The 21117-nt window shown below is 38.4% G+C and overlaps 1 protein-coding gene across 2 annotated transcripts in view; it reads right to left on the bottom strand.

The window, feature by feature from the left end:
* The window catches only part of PASD1 (PAS domain containing repressor 1), a 121345-nt gene that overhangs the window by 53181 nt on the left and 47047 nt on the right, over nucleotides 1-21117 (bottom strand). For both annotated transcript variants that reach the window (XM_043571213.1, XM_043571212.1), the window contains exons 6-10: nucleotides 20891-20979; nucleotides 17967-18056; nucleotides 4233-4332; nucleotides 3694-3807; nucleotides 675-805 (exon numbers count right to left, since the gene is read on the bottom strand). In XM_043571213.1, the coding sequence (XP_043427148.1) occupies nucleotides 675-805; nucleotides 3694-3807; nucleotides 4233-4332; nucleotides 17967-18056; nucleotides 20891-20979 (524 nt within the window). The remainder of the gene's footprint in view (nucleotides 1-674; nucleotides 806-3693; nucleotides 3808-4232; nucleotides 4333-17966; nucleotides 18057-20890; nucleotides 20980-21117) is intronic.

The following is a 21117-nucleotide window of genomic DNA, read 5'->3' as shown; positions in this document are numbered from 1 at the left end:
GATTTTCCTTTTTAGAGAATCTGTGAGTGCTACATTAGTAGAACACTAAGCGAGAATTGGTGGTGGATGTGGGAGATAGCTGCCTCAAAACTCACCTCATGACAGAAACCTTCCTTTGTTCACCTGTCAAAATGGCCACTTCTCTTAATATGTTCCAGCCCTCAGCCCCTGTATACCTCTTTCATATTACATTAAAACCACTTGTTACTGGGGTGCCTGAGTGGCTCAGTCAGTTGAGCATCTGACTTCAGTTCAGGTCATGATCTCACGGTTCGTGAGTTCGAGCCCCACGTCCAGCTCTGGGCTGACAGCTCAGAGCCTGGAGCCCACTTCAGATTCTGTGTCTCCCTCTGTCTGCCCCTCCGCTGCTTGCACTCTGTCTCTCACATTGTCTCAAAAATAAATAAACGTTAAAAAATTAAAATAAAAATAAAATAAAACCACTTGTAAGTGATTGTGTATCTCTTTTGAGTGTGTTGAGATCTCCACTCACATGCTCACCTTCTGAAATGCAGGAGCTGATCTGTCCTCATTCACATATCTTAGCACAACCCCCTGCACACATTGGGTTCCTTAGAAATTCTGTCCAGTAGCTGATGGACCAAAGGGGACATGGCCTTTCAAAGGAAGCCCGCAATTCCCCAGTTGGGAAGGCACACACACAACATACTCACCCGTAGAATCTGAGTCCTGAGGATACAAATGGACCCGACCAGATAAAACCGATCCTCCAGAGGAAGATATGTACCACACGATTCAGCAAAAGAGGGACTGGGGAAGAAGCTACTGAAGAGCACCAAAGGCTCTAAGGGAGACAGAGACACACATGTGACAATCAAATAGAAAGGCAGGCTGTCTACACAAGAAAATGAACACCTGACACATCAGTGCACTATTTGCCAGCCCACTGATAATTTTCAGAATTCTGAGTCACAGATTTTTCCTGCCTTCCTTCTGTTCCAGCTATCCTCCTTACCCTGGTCTCCACCAAAACATGAAGAAGTCATTACTGAGAAATAATTGTTGCAAGTTCAGGGTGATATTCAACCTTGTGTTCTTACTCTGTGGATGGATTTTATAGTCTTCAAAAGAAATTTAGCTCCCCTCTTTTATATAGGGCACAGGGGTATTAAATATGTGTGTAATTTGTGTGCATATGTAGTCAACTGAATGTTTTAAAAGTATACGACCCTTAATTTTAAACACATATGACAAACATCAGACAACCATTGTGTGAACTAATTTTGATTGTTTATTTACTCATTCATTCATTCGCTATATTTTTAGACCTCAGTATCAAAGAACCGAGTTAATTACACTCTTAGTCCATGGAATAGAATGAACACAGATAAAGTCTCTACTCTTGATTTTTCTGATCCTTCTGCACCCACAGACACCCATTGCCATCTACCACTTTTAATATCTAAACTTGCAAAATATGTAGTCTGGTTTTATGTGTATGTGCTTACCACTTACAAAGGTGGCATTGTGCTATAGATCTCATTCTGTTTCTTACTTTTTTCAATCAACATTATGGTTTTAAGATTTAACTGGAGTGCCTGGGTGGCTCAGTCGGTTAAACATCTGACTTTGGCTCAGGTTGTGATCTTGCAGTCCATGGATTAGAGCTATGCACTGTGCAGCCTGCTTGGAATTCTCTCTCTCCCTCTCTCTCTGCCCCTTGCCCACTCATACTCTCTCTCTCTCTCTCTCTCTCTCTCTCTCTCTCTCTCTCTCTCAAAATAAATAAACGTAAAAGAAAGATTTAACCATGTTGTAGTATGTATATCCGAGGTCACTGCTTTCAAAGTTTTCCATATTGCACATTTTTCTCATTTTACTTGCCCATTTCCCTAATGATGCACACCTAGGCTGTCTCCAACTCCCTCCAACCATAAAAAACACTATGACATATATGTAGCACATGTCCCCTTAGGCTCAGATCTCTCTGTAAGTTTGCCTCTGGTATATCTCCACCCAGTGATGAGACTGCTGAGTCACAGGTTAATTAACATAATTTAAGTTCACTCTGTTTTTCAGGAATGCTTCATGAGTTTACATTCCTCTCAACAGTGTATTAGTGTTTTATTTCTCACCTCCTCACCAATATTTGTTTATTATTCACACTTCCTGATTGCTGTCATTCAGATGGGTGTACAGTGCTATCTCACTGGTTTTTAAATCTTTCATTCTTTGCTTAGTAGTGAGTTCAAGCATCTTTTCACATATTCGTTGGGCTATTTACCTATGGTTCAAGCCCTAGATGTTTTAATGGCCCCATATCAGTGTTTATGTTAATTTCTCAGCCAATAGATCCTGAAACCTTGAAAATTGTAAATTTGGACTCCATATCCACACAACACTGATTTGGGGTTTGATTTCTTGTAAATGACACATATTTTTTCCATTCAAATTCTGAGGGAGATGGCAAACATTATTCCTCTAGGCCAGTGGACAGGATTTTACTGATCATGTTAAGTTTCTAGGTTTTATGTATTGGTCCTTGAATGAATGTTAGCACTCCAGACCCCAGCCAGCGAAGCCCATGGATGATGCATAACCCACCTAGGCCACCACCTAGGCTTCCTCTTATCATTATAGTCTTGTACTTTATACTCTAATTCCTGTCACCCAAGGACTTAACTTTCCTTTAAGCTTGGGTATGCATCAAACTTCTTTTGTTATGTTTTAAAAATTGTTTCCTTGTTTTTGTAGAAGGAAAGAGTCATTCTTACTAGTTCAATCCACCATATTACCAAGTGACACTATCTTGTGAATTTTAGTATTTTTTAAACTGAATATTTAATATAATTTTTAATAATAAAAGGGATGAAACAAGGATTAGTTGTTTATAATAGGCGCTAGATATTTCTGTAAAAGGTATTCCATTTTTCAAAGGAGTTTCCCTTATTTCCCTGTCTTTTCTATCTTCCCCAGAGCAATAAACAGTAATTACAACTCTCATAAGTAAGCTGCTCTGTTGTATTGGACAGTAATTATATTTATATGTTTCAAGTCTTCATCATCTCCAAACCCCCTCCTCCTTTTACTGCACAGTCTCACTGCACTGTTTCACAAAAACATTGCACTCTGCTAAAATTCATAGAGTCTGAACAAAACCTAGAGGCCCAAGCATTTTTGGATACCAATTTAGTAGCAGTGTCTACTGGCACAAACCTATTTATTCCTAACTGCAATAGAAATGAAAACTACTTCAATGAACAAGCAACTCAGGAATAAGATCATTAAATATAGCTAAACATATTTTAAATATAAATATTATCTATTTTCTGATTAGTGTCAGGTAAGTATATAAGCTATCTATCCCGAAATTCTGATCTCAGAGAAAAAGGTCAGAGACATTTACAAACAAGGTGTTTCATATTATCAGGTCCATTTTTAAAACAATAGGATCCTTTGGAACAATAACTTTAGTCTTTCTTTTTATCAGATTTCTGTTGGTCCTTCTTTTGGTAATCCATTTATATCATCGCTCATAATCTACTTTCCCTTTGTTTTTATCATGGAATTCTTTTTCAAAAGTCTGATCAGTGTCTACAACCAAACCGCTATGGTCACAGGGATATAAGAGAATCTGAGGGCGCCGGCAGTGGAAAGGCATTTATGTTAGCAACGAAGGGCTATGAAACACATTAACTTTATCTAAATTAGACTGAAAACTGAATTGCTTACCATTTGAAATATCTTTTAAAGTCAGAATTAATTTCACATATTCATAAGTAGGGTTACTACCACGTTTATCATTTCCTCTCTTTATATGACAGCAAAAGTCAGTATGTTTTCCCACTAAGAAAAAAAAAAGATACAAAACACATTTACAATTGTATGTTACCATATTTTGCAGGATTATTTCATAGGACCATTGTCTTACTTAGAACAGATTTTTTAAAAATATCATTTTCTTTCCATGAACATTAGCACTGGCATAGCTATCTATGTTTTAACTGTAGAGTGGAGTACCAGCTAGAACATTATATAACACTAATACAATTATACAAAAGCTCAAATAATCAGGGTTCATGACAAAGAACAAGACTTAGTGGAGAAGAAATATTTTAATACTAGAAATATAATTTGCATAATTGTATTAAGTTAATATATAATCAGCAGCTATATTGGCTCTAAGGTCTTTATTTTTATTACTCCTTTGAGTAGTTGTTACTTGGGTCTTAAAATCTAAGAACTTACAATTTAGGAGACACAATCCATACCTGAGCTTGACGAAGGAAGTTTGAGAGCAATCTTTTGGTGGACTTCACTTTTTTCATGATCAGGCAGAAGACTTAATAATTTTTTACCCACAATCTCATCCTTAAGAAATACAGAGAGAATACGTTTTGTTACATGTGCTATTACTGTTCACTTCCTCTACTTCCTTACTCCAGTAAACTTATCATCTGCTCCCCCTCAGCCATCTCATGGTCATACCTATTATACCTCTACAAGTCCCAGTTCACATTACTCCACTCTATGTCCATCACCTCCTACCTTTCCAGTGCACGCACGCAAGTACCCTACCTCTCCAACAATTACTCCACACGCTGAGACCTCCAGTTCATTCCCATCGCATTTTTACTGTGCATTATCTCCTGTAAATTGTCATATCCCACTTTGCTCAGTTCAGATTCCACCATGAATCACTATAAGCACTCCCATGTTCAACTTCTGACATATATGTCTGGGAAAATCCCAACTCTGGTTAATTTCAACTCTTCATATACCTTATACCTTCACCCAAGCAACCGCATGTCTATGGCAACCATGCCATGTATTATTTTAAATGGGCACACAGATCTGTATGGAAATCATTCTTCATTTCCTTAGACAATTCACTCTCCCACTCTTCAGTGCGACTCTTTCTTGCCTTTTCTTCCTTCTTAAAATCTCCAAGCCTCCCTCATCCTCATATTCAGCTAGGGATCTCATTTTTTATTGAAATATAAAACAAAGGGGAAAGAAAATGTCAATATATTCCTGCCATCTAATCTACCAACCCATTTGTTTCTGTGGCTAGAGACCTATTTTTTCTCCTATTCCAAGGAATAAGCTTCCACTGAAGTCTAGTGCACTGCCTTTCATCCTCTCTCAACTATTCAAGGACATCATTCCAGAAATTTCCCCCTACCTCCCACATCATTAAACTTTCCCTCTCTACCAGGTCTTTCCCATAGCATGTAAATGCTATATCAGGGATGCTATAATATCAGTTATCTTAAAAATAAAAACAACACAGAATTCCAAAAATCCAAAACTTTCCTTGACCCTACATTCTGTCCTCTGGCTCTTCTTTGGCATACTTTGGAACAAAAATCTTTGAAAGGAACTATACTTGCTGCCTCTCATTTCTTTAGCTTTCACTCTTCCTTGAAACCACACTAACCAGATTTTTACCCTAACCACTCCACTTTTGTCAAAGTCACCAGTGATCTCCACACATTGCCAAATCCAATCAATTCTCAACCCTCACTAACATCTCAGCATTTGATACAACAAATCCCTCCTTCTTCTTGACACACTTTATTTATACTCGGCTTCCAGAATACCATACAAATATGGCTATCCTTCTGCTTTGAAGGCTACTCCCTCATGGTTTTCTTAGCTGGATCTTTCTCCTCTGTCTGACTACTTGACACTGGGGTTCGTAAGGCCTAGTCATTAGACCTCTTTTACTATACTGTCTTTTGTGGGCAGTCTCTTTCTGTTGTAGCTCATCCAATATCAACTATCTTTGTACCTCCAGTCCAGACTTCTCCCTGAAGTCTTCTAGATAACTCATCTTAGATGTCTAATAGGATTTCAATGTTAAGATGTTCAAAATAGTGCACCTGAATTTTTCCCTCACAAAGCATGCTACTCCCTCAGTCTTCCACATTTCAGTAAATGACACCATCATTTACCCTCATGCTTGTCCTTGACTTGCCTTTTTCCTCCTAAACCCCAAACCCAGTCAATCAGCAAACTCTGTTGGTAAAACAGTCAAAATGGATGCAAAATCGGTCCACTTTTCACCACATGGGCTAAACCATAATCTCTAGATTGGATTACTGCAACAGCCTTACCTCCTCTCCCTGTATTTATTTTTGAAGCGTCCCTGCTCCCACTCCATTCTTCACAGAACAGCTACAATGTTTCATTTAAAACATAAGTCAAGTTTTCCTCTACTTAACATTTTCCACCAGCTACCCAAGTGATTCAGAGCAAAAGCCAAAGTAATTTCAATGGCTTATATAGTTCTATGTTCTCGTCCCTTGCTGTTCATTGACTTTAGTCCCTCCCATTTTTTATGCTTGCTCACTGCATTCCAGGTACACTAAATTCCTTGTTCATATCCAAATACACCAAGCAAATAGTCACCTTGGGGCCCTAAAATGCTCTTCATTCAATGTGAAACATTGTTTTCTAGATATTTACAATGATGTTCTCCCTTACTTCATTCAAGTCTCCACTCAAAAGTATTTTAAACAGAACTGATTTCTTGACATTCTCTTCCTGCATTTTTTTTCATAACACATTCATTACCACCTGACATTATAGTCACATGTATATGTTTATCTGTTTATTATCTGTCTCCCTCAGTAAAATGTAAATAACATTAGAACAGAGACCTTTGCTGACTTATTCACTATTAAATCCTCAACACCTAGAACTCAGCTTGGCACAAGTGAGCATTCAGTAAATGTTAGTTGAATGAATAATGCTGTACCATGTAGCTGAAATATGGTGACACATGGATAAATTGAATATCAGACATTAAGTTAAGTAATGAGTTTTTAATGTGATAGGAACAAAGTAATAAACAAAGTATTCTTTGTAGCTGAATAATGGTTTTGGGTGATGAACCACAGATTCAAATAATTTTTAAATGAATAATATTAATAATGTACAGTCAAATTCAGAAATATATTTTATGGTCCATTTGTAGAAGCTAGCCTATGAGTTAGCCAATGTTCAAATTAGCAGATTGATCCTGACTCAATCAAAGAAAAAGCATGGCTTGATTGAGGGCAGAAATATTACCTTAATTTAGCAAACAAAACATTATGAAATTAACAAGCAATAAATTTTGACAATGAAAGCCATTCAATAAGAAATTTACCTCCCAAAAGAAATATAGATATTTTTCATTAAACTTCACTTTTTCAATAAAAATCATTTTATTAGTTTAGTTATGAAACAAACTATAAGTACCAAACCAAGTTACCTCTGGTCAGTGGAAACCACTCATTCATTCATTTATCTAACACATGATTAACAACTGCTCCATGCCAGACACTGTGCTAGGTATATTCACACAAATAAGCTATCATAACACCCTGTGAGAGGAAAAATTATCTCCTATTTTGTTGATGAAGAAATTAAGGCTTGTCCAATTATTGATAGATCAGAAGTTCGGTGGTAAATTTCATCCCCAAGTCCATCCAAATAACTGTATATCCATTGTTCCCTCCACTCTACCATAGCTGCTTCAAGTCCAATTTATACCAAGGGCAGCTGATTTGCTACTGGGACAGTTTCTGCATTTTAGACACTCCACATGAAGCAATTTATCCATTTTTTTTATTGAGTACTTATAAGGGTTAAACATGATGATCCTGAGATGAATTCCAATTTTAATGAATACATAATTCAGTAGAGCAGATGAGACAGGCACAAAATTATGATGCAAAGTATAAAATAAGACTGTAACAAGAGGTACAAAGTGTCACGGCTCACCAGTTCTTTCATCAGTAGAAGAATAAAGGACAGCACTGTTGCATCAAAGAATTCAAAGTGAGCAGACTTTTGATAGTGTACATCCCCTTAGATGGAAATACTGGCAAAGATTTTCTTATTAATTAACTACATTCTTTAAGGACAGTGATAGTCACAATGAATGCCTTAGAACTGACCACCAACTAAAAAAGGTGAATGTAACAATCATTTCAGTGTAACTACTCCATAGTTAAAGGGCAGAGATCTGAAAACATTATCAACACCACGTTATTTTTATAAATCTTTAGCATTTGCTCTTCTTATTACACAAGGCAGAAAGATCAAGGCACTTAAAGCTTAAATAAGCAAAGATAAATACCAGTGAAAAATTAAAAAGGTTTTTCAAAAGCCAAGTTTGCAAATACTTATTAGTTGTCCCACAAATATTAGTGTGGTGAGTCTCAGTGATGTCAAAAAAAAAAAACAAACAAACAAAGTAAAGGAATTTTCTCCACTCCATGACATTTATTGAGGATCCAGGCAAGAAGTATCTTTTTGTTGGCAGAGACATTCACATTAAACATGCATTAGAAAACTGTTCAACTATATAGGGCACAGGGAAGTATAAGAGCCTCTGCATGAAATTCAGACTGCATTTTGAATCAAACAACACTCATCACGAGTAATTCTCTACTATGCTGTAAGCTTCACAGGGAGAAGAAAGGAAAATTCATCACAATTATCATGAACTAACCATATACCTATATTCAAAACCTGCTAAAGTTTCTTAATAATTCAATGCTGAGAAACTCTTTCCAGAGGAAATGTGTTTACAATTTCTTTAAGAATTGTAAAAGAGAACAACTACATGTAAATTCCAAGTTTTAATTCTTTGGGGGGGGTAGTGATGAAGTAGGGTGAGTAGGAGAGCAGGCTGCTAGGAAGTACAAGTTACTACTACAAGTGACTGCAAGTTTTTCCAAAGGAAAAACTATCAAGGAAATAAATGAGTGGGAAAATACAATGGCAGATTTCTGATATAAATTTAATACCATGATGATGATAGTAGACCTCATTTCGGTCACAATGGTATGTGTTACAACATCATATCTTGGACTCCTCATATCTTTTTGTCACACCCCCATCCAATCCATCAGCAAAACTTATTTTACCTACAAAACACTGATGGCTTCCACATTCACCTTACTGCAATTCATCACTATCTAATAGCCTGGATTAATGCAATAGCTTTCCAAGTGGACTCCCTACTTTCATGTCTGCCTCCATAGCTTATTCTTTTTTTTTAGTTGCAGTATACTTAACATACAGTGTAATTTTAGTTTCAGGTGTACAATATAGTGATCCGACACTTCCATACATCACCCAGTCCTCATCTCAACAAGTACACTCCTTAATCCCCATCACCTACTTCCTCCCTCCTCTCTAGTGTGTTCTCTAGAGTTAAGAGTCTGTTTCTTGGGGCACCTGGGTGGCTCAGTCGGTTAAGCTAGTGACTTTGGCTCAGGTCATGATCTCACAGTTTGTGCATTCGAGACCCGCATTGGGTTCTGTGCTGACAGCTCAGAGCGTGGAGCCTGCTTCAGATTCTGTCTGTCTGTCTGTCTGTCTGTCTCTCTCTCTCTCTCTCTGCCCCTCCCCTGCTCACTCTCTGTCTCTCTCTCAAAACTAAATAAATATTTTTTAAAAAGTCTGTTTCTTGCTTTGCTTCTCTTTTATTTTCCCTTTGCTCATATGTGAGATTTAAGAAACAAAATAAATGACCCATAGCCTATTTTTTTAACACAGGAGCCAGAGTGACCCCCTCCCAAAAAAAAAAGCTCATAATTTCCTTCATCTGCTCCAACCCCCACAATGGCTTTCTCCCATCTCGGAGGAAAAGACAAAGTCATTACAATGGCCTGAAACAGGGTAGACCTCTGCTACTGCTCTGACCTCATCACCTCCTAGTACTTTTCCTTTTGATCACAGCACTCCAGTCACAACAGCCTCTCTATTGTGCCTTTTCCATACCAAGCACATTCTTGTCTTAGTGCCTTGTCACTTGCTTTTGATTCTGCCTGGAACATATTTGCTCCAGTTATCTGCATGACTCACATACTCATTCCATTCAGGTCTCTGTTCAAATGTCCCCTGATAAGGCAGGTCTTCACTAACCCCACATTTGCAAAAACCCACCTCAAGGAATATTTTTTCCACATTCACAGATGAGAAACTAAAGCTCATGTAGTTATTAAGTGATAGAGCTAAATTTTAATCTTCAGATTGTCTGATTTCAGAGAACAAGTTCTTTCCATCCACCATGCTAGCAGTTTACAGTTGCCCAAGAGACAGAGGTGTCTTGATATTTAATGAAATTGTAGCTTCCTGGAGCCAGGAAGATCCTTTAGAAATGGTTTTGTCTCTACATTAATATAAGATGGGTGACTTATAAAAATGAAATTTTTAATCAAAGCCTGGGAAAAATTTCATGTTGTTACAAATTAAGAAGAGTTAGGATTTAATGAAAAAAGTGTGAAATTATGCCTCAGGTATAAGTCCTTTTTAACGAGATTATAAAACTCCATTCTCATTTCATGTTTATGTACAGACCTAATATTAATAGCTTTATTTTTAAGTATACCCATCTCTGGTAATCAAATCAATGGCTTAAGATTAGTCACTCAACCCCATGTCCCAGATACCTCTACCTTAGGGTAAGTCTGTGTGTGTGCATGTTACCTAAAATGCTTAAAGTTGAAATATTCTCTTGAGAGTGAAAAGTTTGAACCAAACTACATAAAGAAACAAGGATAGCTTTTAGAGGGAAGATGGCGGCGTAGGAGGACGCTGGGCTCACTGCGCGTCCTGCTGATCACTTAGATTCCACCTACACCTGCCTAAATAACCCAGAAAACCGCCAGAGGATTAGCAGAATGGAGTCTCCGGAGCCAAGCGCAGACGAGAGGGCCACGGAAGAGGGTAGGAAGGGCGGCGAGGCGGTGCGCGCTCCACGGACTGGCGGGAGGGAGCCAGGGCGGAGGGGCAGCCTGCCGGCCAAGCAGAGGTTCTGAGTCTGGCTTGCAAAAGCAGAGGGGCCAGACGGAGTGTGTTCCGACAGCAAGCGCGACTTAGCGTCTGGGAGGTCATAAGTTAACAGCTCTGCTCAGAAAGCGGGAAGGCTGGAGGTCAAAGGGAGGGAGAGTTGCTGAGCCCCCGGATGACAGAGCTCAGCTTGGGGGGGAACAAAGGCGCTCGCCAGCGCCATCTCCCTCACCCATCCCCCAGCCAAAATCCCAAAGGGAACCAGTTCCTGCCAGGGAACTTGCTCCCTCCTCGCAAACACCCAACTCTGTGCTTTTGCAGAGCCAAACCTCCAGCAGCGGATCTGACTCCCTCCCGCTGCCACAGGGCCCCTCCTGAAGTGGATCACCTAAGGAGAAGCGAGCTAAGCCTGCCCCTCCTGCCCCCATGCACCTTGCCTACCGACCCCAGCTAATACACCAGATCCCCAGCACCACAAGCCTGGCAGTGTGCAAGTAGCCCAGAGGGGCCACGCCACCCCACAGTGAATCCCGCCCCTAGGAGAGGGGAAGAGAAGGCACACACCAGGCTGACTGTGGCCCCAGTGGTGGGCTGGGGGCAGACATCAGGTCTGACTGCGGCCCCGCCCACCAACTCCAGTTATACACCACAGCACAGGGGAAGTGCCCTGCAGGTCCTCACCACGCCAGGGACTATCCAAAATGACCAAACGGAAGAATTCCCCTCAGAAGAATCTCCAGGAAATAACAACAGCTAATGAACTGATCAAAAAGGATTTAAATAATATAACAGAAAGTGAATTTAGAGTAATAGTCATAAAATTAATCACTAGGCTTGAAAACAGTATAGAGGACAGCAGAGAATCTCTTGCTACAGAGATCAAGGGACTAAGGAACAGTCACCAGGAGCTTAAAAACGCTTTAAACGAAATGCAAAACAAAATGGAAACCACTACGGCTCGGATTGAAGAGGCAGAAGAGAGAATAGGTGAACTAGAAGATAAAGTTATGGAAAAAGAGGAAGCTGAGAAAAAGAGAGATAAAAAAATCCAGGAGTATGAGGGGAAAATTAGAGAATTAAGTGATACACTAAAAAGAAATAATATACGCATAATTGGTATCCCAGAGGAGGAAAAGAGAGGGAAAGGTGCTGAAGGGGTACTTGAAGAAATAATAGCTGAGAACTTCCCTGAACTGGGGAAGGAAAAAGGCATTGAAATCCAAGAGGCACAGAGAACTCCCTTCAGACGTAACTTGAATCAATCTTCTGCATGACATATCATAGTGAAACTGGCAAAATACAAGGATAAAGAGAAAATTCTGAAAGCAGCAAGGGGTAAACGTGCCCTCACATATAAAGGGAGACCTCTAAGACTCATGACTGATCTCTCTTTCGAAACTTGGCAGGCCAGAAAGAATTGGCATGATATCTTCAGTGTGCTAAACAGAAAACAATATGCAGCCGAGAATCCTTTATCCAGCAAGTCTGTCATTTAGAATAGTAGGAGAGATAAAGGTCTTCCCAAACAAACAAAAACTGAAGGAATTTGTCACCACTAAACCAGCCCTACAAGAGATCCTAAGGGGGATACTGTGAGACAAAGTACCAGAGACATCACTACAAGCATAAAACATACAGACATCACAATGACTCTAAACCCATATCTTTCTATAATAACACTGAATGTAAATGGATTAAATGCGCCAACCTAAAGACATAGGATATCAGAATGGATAAAAAAAACAAGACCCATCTATTTGCTGTCTACAAGAGACTCATTTTAGACCTGAGGACACCTTTAGATTGAGAGTGAGGGGATGGAGAACTATTTATCATGCGACTGGAAGCCAAATGAAAGCTGGAGTAGCCATACTTATATCAGACAAACTAGACTTTAAATTAAAGGCTGGAACAAGAGATGAAGAAGGGCATTATATAATAATTACAGGGTCTATCCATCAGGAAGAGCTAACAATTATAAATGTCTATGCACCAAATACCAGAGCCCCCAAATATATAAAACAATTACTCATAAACATAAGCAACCTTATGGATAAGAATGTGGTAATTGCAGGGGACTTTAACACTCCACTTACAGAAATGGATAGATCATCTAGACACACGGTCAATAAAGAAACAAGGGCCCTGAATGATGCAGTGGATCAGATGGACTTGACAGATATATTTAGAACTCTGCATCCCAAAGCAACAGAATATACTTTCTTCTCGAGTGCACATGGAACATTCTCCAAGATAGATCATATACTGGGTCACAAAACAGCCCTTAATAAGTTCACAAGAATTGAAATTAAACCATGCATACTTTCAGACCACAATGCTATGAAGCTTGAAATCAACCACAGAAAAAAGTCTGGAAAACCTCCAAAAGCATGGAGGTTAAAGAACACCTTATTAAAGAATGAGTGGGTCAACCAGGCAATTAGAGAAGAAATTAAAAAATATATGGAAACAAACGAAAATGAAAATACAACAATCCAAACGCTTTGGGACGCAGCAAAGGCAGTCCTGAGAGGAAAATACATTGCAATCCAGGCCTATCTCAAGAAACAAGAAAAATCCCAAATACAAAATCGAACAGCACACCTAAAGGAACTAGAAGCAGAACAGCAAAGGCAGCCTAAGCCCAGTAGAAGAAGAGAAATAATAAAGATCAGAGCAGAAATAAACAATATAGAATCTAAAAAAACTGTAGAGCAGATCAACGAAACCAAGAGTTGGTTTTTTGAAAAAATAAACAAAATTGACAAACCTCTAGCCAGGCTTCTCAAAAAGAAAAGGGAGATGACCCAAATAGATAAAATCATGAATGAAAATGGGATTATTACAACCAATCCCTCAGAGATACAAACAATTATCAGGGAATACTATGAAAAATTATATGCCAACAAATTGGACAACCTGGAAGAAATGGACAAATTCCTGAACACCCACACTCTTCCAAAACTCAATCAGGAGGAAATAGAAAGCTTGAACAGACCCATAACCAGCGAAGAAATTGAATCAGTTATCAAAAATCTCCCAACAAATAAGAGTCCAGGACCAGATGGCTTCCCAGGGGAGTTCTACCAGACATTTAAAGCAGAGATAATACCTATCCTTCTCAAGCTATTCCAAGAAATAGAAAGGGAAGGAAAACTTCCAGACTCATTCTATGAAGCCAGTATTATTACTTTGATTCCTAAACCAGACAGAGACCCAGTAAAAAAAGAGAACTACAGGCCAATATCCCTGATGAATATGGATGCAAAAATTCTCAATAAGATACTAGCAAATTGAATTCAACAGCATATAAAAAGAATTACTCACCATGATCAAGTGGGATTCATTCCTGGGATGCAGGGCTGGTTCAACATTCACAAATCAACGTGATACATCACATTAATAAAAAAAAAGAGAAGAACCATATGATCCTGTCAATCAATGCAGAAAAGGCCTTTGACAAAATCCAGCACCCTTTCTTAATAAAAACCCTTGAGAAAGTCGGGATAGAAGGAACATACTTAAAGATCATAAAAGCCATTTATGAAAAGCCCACAGCTAACATCATCCTTGATGGGAAAAACTGAAAGCTTTTTCCCTGAGATCAGGAACACGACAGGGATGCCCACTCTCACCGCTGTTGTTTAATATAGTGTTGGAAGTTCTAGCATCAGCAATCAGACAACAAAAGGAAATCAAAGGCATCAAAATTGGCAAAGATGAAGTCAAGCTTTCACTTTTTGCAGATGACATGATATTATACATGGAAAATCCGATAGACTCCACCAAAAGTCTGCTAGAACTGATACAGGAATTCAGCAAAGTTGCAGGATACAAAATCAATGTACAGAAATCAGTTGCATTCTTATACACTAACAATGAAGCAACAGAAAAACAAATAAAGAAACTGATCCCATTCACAATTGCACCAAGAAGCATAAAATACCTAGGAATAAATCTAACCAAAGATGTAAAAGATCTGTATGCTGAAAACTATAGAAAGCTTATGAGGGTAATTGAAGAAGATATAAAGAAATGGAAAGACATTCCCTGCTCATGGATTGGAAGAATAAATATTGTCAAAATGTCAATACTACCCAAAGCTATCTACACATTCAATGCAATCCCAATCAAAATTGCACCAGCATTCTTCTCGAAACTAGAACAAGCAATTCTAACATTCATATGGAACCACAAAAGGCCCTGAATAGCCAAAGTAATTTTGAAGAAGAAGACCAAAGCAGGAAGCATCATAATCCCAGACTTTAGCCTCTATTACAAAGCTGTCATCATCAAGACAGCATGGTATTGGCACAAAAACAGACACATAGACCAATGGAATAGAATAGAAACCCCAGAACTAGACCCACAAACGTATGGCCAACTCATCTTTGACAAAGCAGGAAAGAACATCCAATGGAAAAAAGACAGCCTCTTTAACAAATGGTGCTGGGAGAACTGGACAGCAACATGCAGAAGGTTGAAACTAGACCACTTTCTCACACCATTCACAAAAATAAACTCAAAATGGATAAAGGACCTGAATGTGAGACAGGAAACCGTCCAAACCCTAGAGGAGAAAGCAGGAAAAGACCTCTCTGACCTCAGCCGTAGCAATCTCTTACTCGACACATCCCTAAAGGCAAGGGAGTTAAAAGCAAAAGTGAATTACTGGGACCTTATGAAGATAAAAAGCTTCTGCACAGCCAAGGAAACAACCAACAAAACTAAAAGGCAACCAACGGAATGGGAAAAGATATTTGCAAATGACATATCGGACAAAGGGCTAGTATCCAAAATCTATAAAGAGCTCACCAAACTCCACACCCGAAAAACAAATAACCCAGTGAAACAATGGGCAGAAAACATGAATAGACACTTCTCTAAAGAAGACATCTGGATGGCCAACAGGCACATGAAAAGATGTTCAACCTCACTCCTTATCAGGGAAATAGAAATCAAAACCACACTCAGATATCACCTCACGCCAGTCAGAGTGGCCAAAATGAACAAATCAGGAGACTATAGATGCTGGAGAGGATGTGGAGAAACGGGAACCCTCTTGCACTGTTGGTGGGAATGCAAATTGGTGCAGCCGCTCTGGAAAGCAGTATGGAGGTTCCTCAGAAAATTAAAAATAGACCTACCCTATGACCCAGCAATAGCACTGCTAGGAATTTACCCAAGGGATACAGGAGTACTGATGCATAAGGGCACTTGTACCCCAATGTTGATAGCAGCACTCTCAACAATAGCCAAATTATGGAAAGAGCCTAAATGTCCATCCACTGATGAATGGATAAAGAAATTGTGGTTTATATACACAATGGAGTACTACGTGGCAATGAGAAAGAATGAAATATGGCCTTTTGTAGCAACGTGGATGGAACTGGAGAGTGTGATGCTAAGTGAAATAAGCCATACAGAGAAAGACAGATACCATATGGTTTCACTCTTATGTGGATCCTGAGAAACTTAACAGAAACCCATGGGGGAGGGGAAGGAAAAAAAAAAAGAGGTTAGAGTGGGAGAGAGCCAAAGCATAAGAGACTCTTAAAAACTGAGAACAAACTGAGGGTAGATGGGGGGTGGGAGGGAGGGGAGGATGGACGATGGGTATTGAGGAGGGCACCTTTTGGGATGAGCACTGGGTGTTGTATGGAAACCAATTTGACAATAAATTTCATATATTGAAAAAAAAAGGAAAAAAACATAAAAAAAAGAAACAAGGATAGCATGACAAAGACATTCACTGTGCAAAATCCTCACAATAGGATAAGTTCATCTTTCCTTTCACAATGACCAATTTGGTTTAAGTACTATCTAATATAAGACTTTGGGAAGATTTCTAGTCTTCACTATAACAAAACTTAATCTGTCATGGATCATACTCATACAATCTTACTTTTAATATAGATTTAATAAGACCATTCTTCTTCCATGATATAAGTGCTCTAAAGTCTAATTCAATGAAAATATCTAATATTTGTATTTTATTCAGCTGTTTTGGCATCCTACACATATAAGCTGAATTTGGAAATGTGAACTGTTCTCTAAAAGAAATAAAACAGAATGAGAAAAAAAGATATTGATCATAGTATCTTCAAATAAAGATAAAAGAGTAGAAAAGTTCTCTAAGCTTCCAACCGGGCCTTGCAACATGTTGGCTGGAATAGCATAACTAGTGGAATAAGCTTCAAATCCACTTTTAACTTATATAAAGAATCATGTAACATGACTTCTATTAATTTATATGTTCCAAACTTGAGTGCTATAGATCTCAGGGCCAGGGTGTGTCAAGTTCTTTACTCAACTGTGTAGAATGAGGTATATACAATGAAAGCAACAATCCAAATAAGATTCACACAACTGGCCAAATGACAGAGATTTCAAGATTGGAGGTGGATGTATTCTACCTATCCTCACTCCACACACATGCATTAGTGGAACAGGAAGGTATATAGTAGTTTCATATTTGAGTGGTATATTTTTTAGATGCTCAACCTGAAGATCCAGAAAAATTCTAGGTAATCACATATTCTAAGTCAATGATCTTATGAAGATAGAGAAAGCTTTCATGAAGAAGGGCATAATAATACCAAAGAGCTCAGGAATGAGTGACCTTTTGGGACAGCACAGATCCTGACTACAACTCCTATGTAAATGTCTCCAGCAATACTTACAGTACTGCTAAACTATGCCATCATATCTATATTTTTTTCTAAATTAGATCATAATTTGTTCTTTAATATAAAGAAACAAAAAGCAAATCAGATCTGGAAATGGATACCATGAGCCAGCATTAACAAATCATGACATTCTTTGTTTAATTAGTATGTAGTGGACGCTAAGGAAATGTACAAAATCAAACACCTCCATCCCGGTGAGGGCTGCTTCACAAAGTAGTCACCTTGGGGGTTACCGACTGATTTTGAGGAGACTTCCATTTTAAAAAGAACATTCTTCTTTGGAGATTGCCTTCGGGGCCCTTTACAAAACACACATACACACACACTGTTTCATTACCTCATATCACAATTTGTTTTTATAGATTTAAAACTTAAACCAATAAACATGACAATAAAACAAGTGCACATTTTGACAACATTGAGAGAACATCTTCTCTGATGAGTTATATGCTCCTGAAAACAAATAATGAACCCCTAAACAATAAACCAGAATGATCCTTCCCCAAAACTGGAAAAACTTACTGGTAAATGGCCAAGAAGACAAGTGATGCTTCCACCGACATAAATTATCACTCCATCTAGGCTCAGTATTATCATAAAGCCATCTAATGACTAATGAAGAGAGAATAATAATGTAATTAAATAGTGGAACAATAATAAAATGATAGCTTTATTTCTAAATGCATAAATAATTATAGCACACTGAAAATGTATTGTGGGCCTTAAATATCAATAAAGCAGGCACAGACTTAATTAAAATTCCATTATTCTGCCTCCTACACAGAATCTACTTAACCTTAAGCATGAGATGTTTATCAAATGATGTGTCACTTAGGCAAACAAATTTTAACGTATACTCAATTAACACAAAGCTCTCCAACACAAGCTAGGAAGATTCATTTCCATGTGTAAGTTGTTTCACATTTATTCAAAATTAATTTCAAAAATGCTAAGAATATTTTGCAGGGCATTTTTATTTGTGGTTAGTCACCTACTTATACATATGGAGATTACCATCACTTTCCTGCTATATAATGGATTTGATATCCAGACAAGTGCCTCCTGGTCGAGAACCCCTAAAATTATGAATAAAGTATATAAAAACGTATATTTCAAAACAAAACCAAGCTTATTGTAAAGTAAAGGAAACAATCTGGTATCAGAAATTACTATAACATGAGAATTAACAGGTAAGGGGATATTGGAGCCTGAATTTGCCTTGTAAATATCTACATAACACTGATGGCATAGAGATTGGGAGAGAGAAAGCAAAACCAGGCATACACAAGGTGGGAAGTGAAATCAGAGACTTCTGCATAAAACCAGGCTTCCCAAAGGGTAACACTCTCAGCAGACAAAATAGATCTTATCCAGCAAAGGGAGAGAGTGAATGCACATGTCTGCCTCAGGCTCAGCTCTGGCTAGAGAAGGAAAAGAAAACTAGTCTCATCTGAGAATCACTAAACAGAAGCTCTCACTCACACAGATTTGGAGCTGGAATTCACAAACTACCTGTGTAACTTTCCAGACCCCAAGCCCATTATTTAGTTTAAAGTGGTCTTGGGGCACCTGGGTGGCCAACTCTGGAGCATCTGACTCTTAATCTCAGTTCAGGTTGTGATTTTGCAGACTGTGAGATTGGGCCCACCCCTGCATCAGGCTCTGCGCTGACAGAGTAGAGCCTGCTTGGGATTCTCTCTCTCCCTCTCTCTGCCCCTCCCCCGCTCATGTTTGCTCATGCTCTCTCTTTCTCTCAAAAATAAATAAAACAAACTTTAAAAAATTGTTTAAATAAATAAAGTGCTTCTCACTCTGGACATCTAGTAAAAAGAAACTGAAATCATTTCTAGAGAAATCATTTTAAAAACAGGGCTTGAGGCACCTGGGTGGCTCGGTCAGTTAGGTGGCTTACTCTTAATTTCAGCTCAGGTCATGATATCATGGTTCGTGAATTCATGAGTTCATGAGCTTGAGCCCCACATCAGGCTCCACACTGACTGTGTAGAACCTGCTTGTGATTTTCTCTCTCTCCCTCTCTCTCTCCCCCTCCCCCACTCACTTGAGTGGGTTCTCTCTCTCTCTCAAAAATAAATAAATAAAATTTAAGCAATTTACAACCAGGGCTCAAAGAATCCATGTGGATAAAGTTCCAAATGACATGAGCTCACAATAAGATATTGAAAACACAAGAAGAGATAAAACATGAACAATGGGCAGAATAAATAACAAAATGCAGAATCAAAATAAAAAACAGCAGATACCAAAATTACTGAAGATAGAATATAAAAGAAGTTTGCTTAAATTGCTTAAATAAATAATAAAGGGTAAATATGATGAAAGAACAAGAGACTCAAAACTGACCAGGCAGACATAAAAAGTAAACAAATGTCTAGAAATTATATTATTATCAAAAATAAAAACACAATGTACAGTTAAATAGTATGCTAGAACATAGCTGGAAAGAAAACAGAGCTAAAGAAATGACTCAGACTGCAACACAGAAAGACATGGGGATGGAAAATATGGGAAACTGAATGACACAGAGAAGGGAGTGAGGAAGTGTGCTAGATATTTTACAGTATGTCCACTTTATTCTCACAACTCAGTGAAGGCAATTTTTCAATACCCATTATATAGAGGAAGAAATCAAGGATCAGAGATAATAACTTTCTCAAGGACACACAGCAAATAAATGACAAAGGCATAATTCATAGCCTTATCTGTCTGACTCAAAAGACCATGGTCTGGGACACCTGGATGGCTAGGTCAGTTTAGCGGCAGACTCTTGATTTAGGTTCAGATTGTGATTTTGTGGTTCATGGGACCCTGCATCAGGATCTGCACTGGCAGCCAGAGCCTGCTTGGGATTCTCTCTCTCCCTCTCTCTGCCCCTCCCCAGCTCATATTCACTCTTTTTCTCTTTCAAAATAAATAAATAAATAAACATTAAAAAAAGAAAAGAAAAAGTCCATGGTAATTCAGGTTTTAGTTGTGGCCTTTGAATTTAGTAAAACTAACCAGTTTCCTTGGAGATAGAAACCATAAACACCTCATGTCCTTGACGGAAAAAAAATAAGACTTGAAGGCCTGTTTTATAGAGGCTAACAATCTATGTTGAAGGGTCTACCAGATATTACTTAATTTGCCACTAACCCATGCAAAGACTTGTTTGTGTTTGTTGTCACTCAAGATGAGTGGTTCTCAAAACTCAGTTAGCAAAGAAGCATCTGTAGAGCCTGTTAGAAATGCAGGCTCCTGGCTCTACCAGGATTGAGACTCTGATTCAGACAGTTCAAGGTGGGTCCCAAGAATCTGTGTTTTCACCAAGCTTCCTAGGTAATTCTGATATGTATGGTCTCCAAGCCACACTGTGAAAAACACTATTTTTTATCTTCTATTGCATGTATTCTACATATAAAATAATCCAAGAAAGAATGCCCTCTTACTTGTAGTGTCTTACACTTGAAGTCTTCATAGCTCTGAAATGATGGAATCCAATTAGATATGTCTCTGGAGGTTTCCAGATTGACTTTGCCTTTTTAGGAAAACAAAGAAAGGATAGAAAACTGTCACATTAAAATGATTAGATATGGGTATTACATTTTTCAAAGTTATAATTAATTTTATAGAAAAGACTCTCATGAGAAAATGCTGAGTGCTAATTAAGGAGCTG

The sequence above is a fragment of the Prionailurus bengalensis genome, chromosome X (assembly GCF_016509475.1).
Source record: "Prionailurus bengalensis isolate Pbe53 chromosome X, Fcat_Pben_1.1_paternal_pri, whole genome shotgun sequence".
NCBI lineage: Eukaryota > Metazoa > Chordata > Mammalia > Carnivora > Felidae > Prionailurus > Prionailurus bengalensis.
This window is presented reverse-complemented; position numbering and strand designations above follow the sequence as displayed.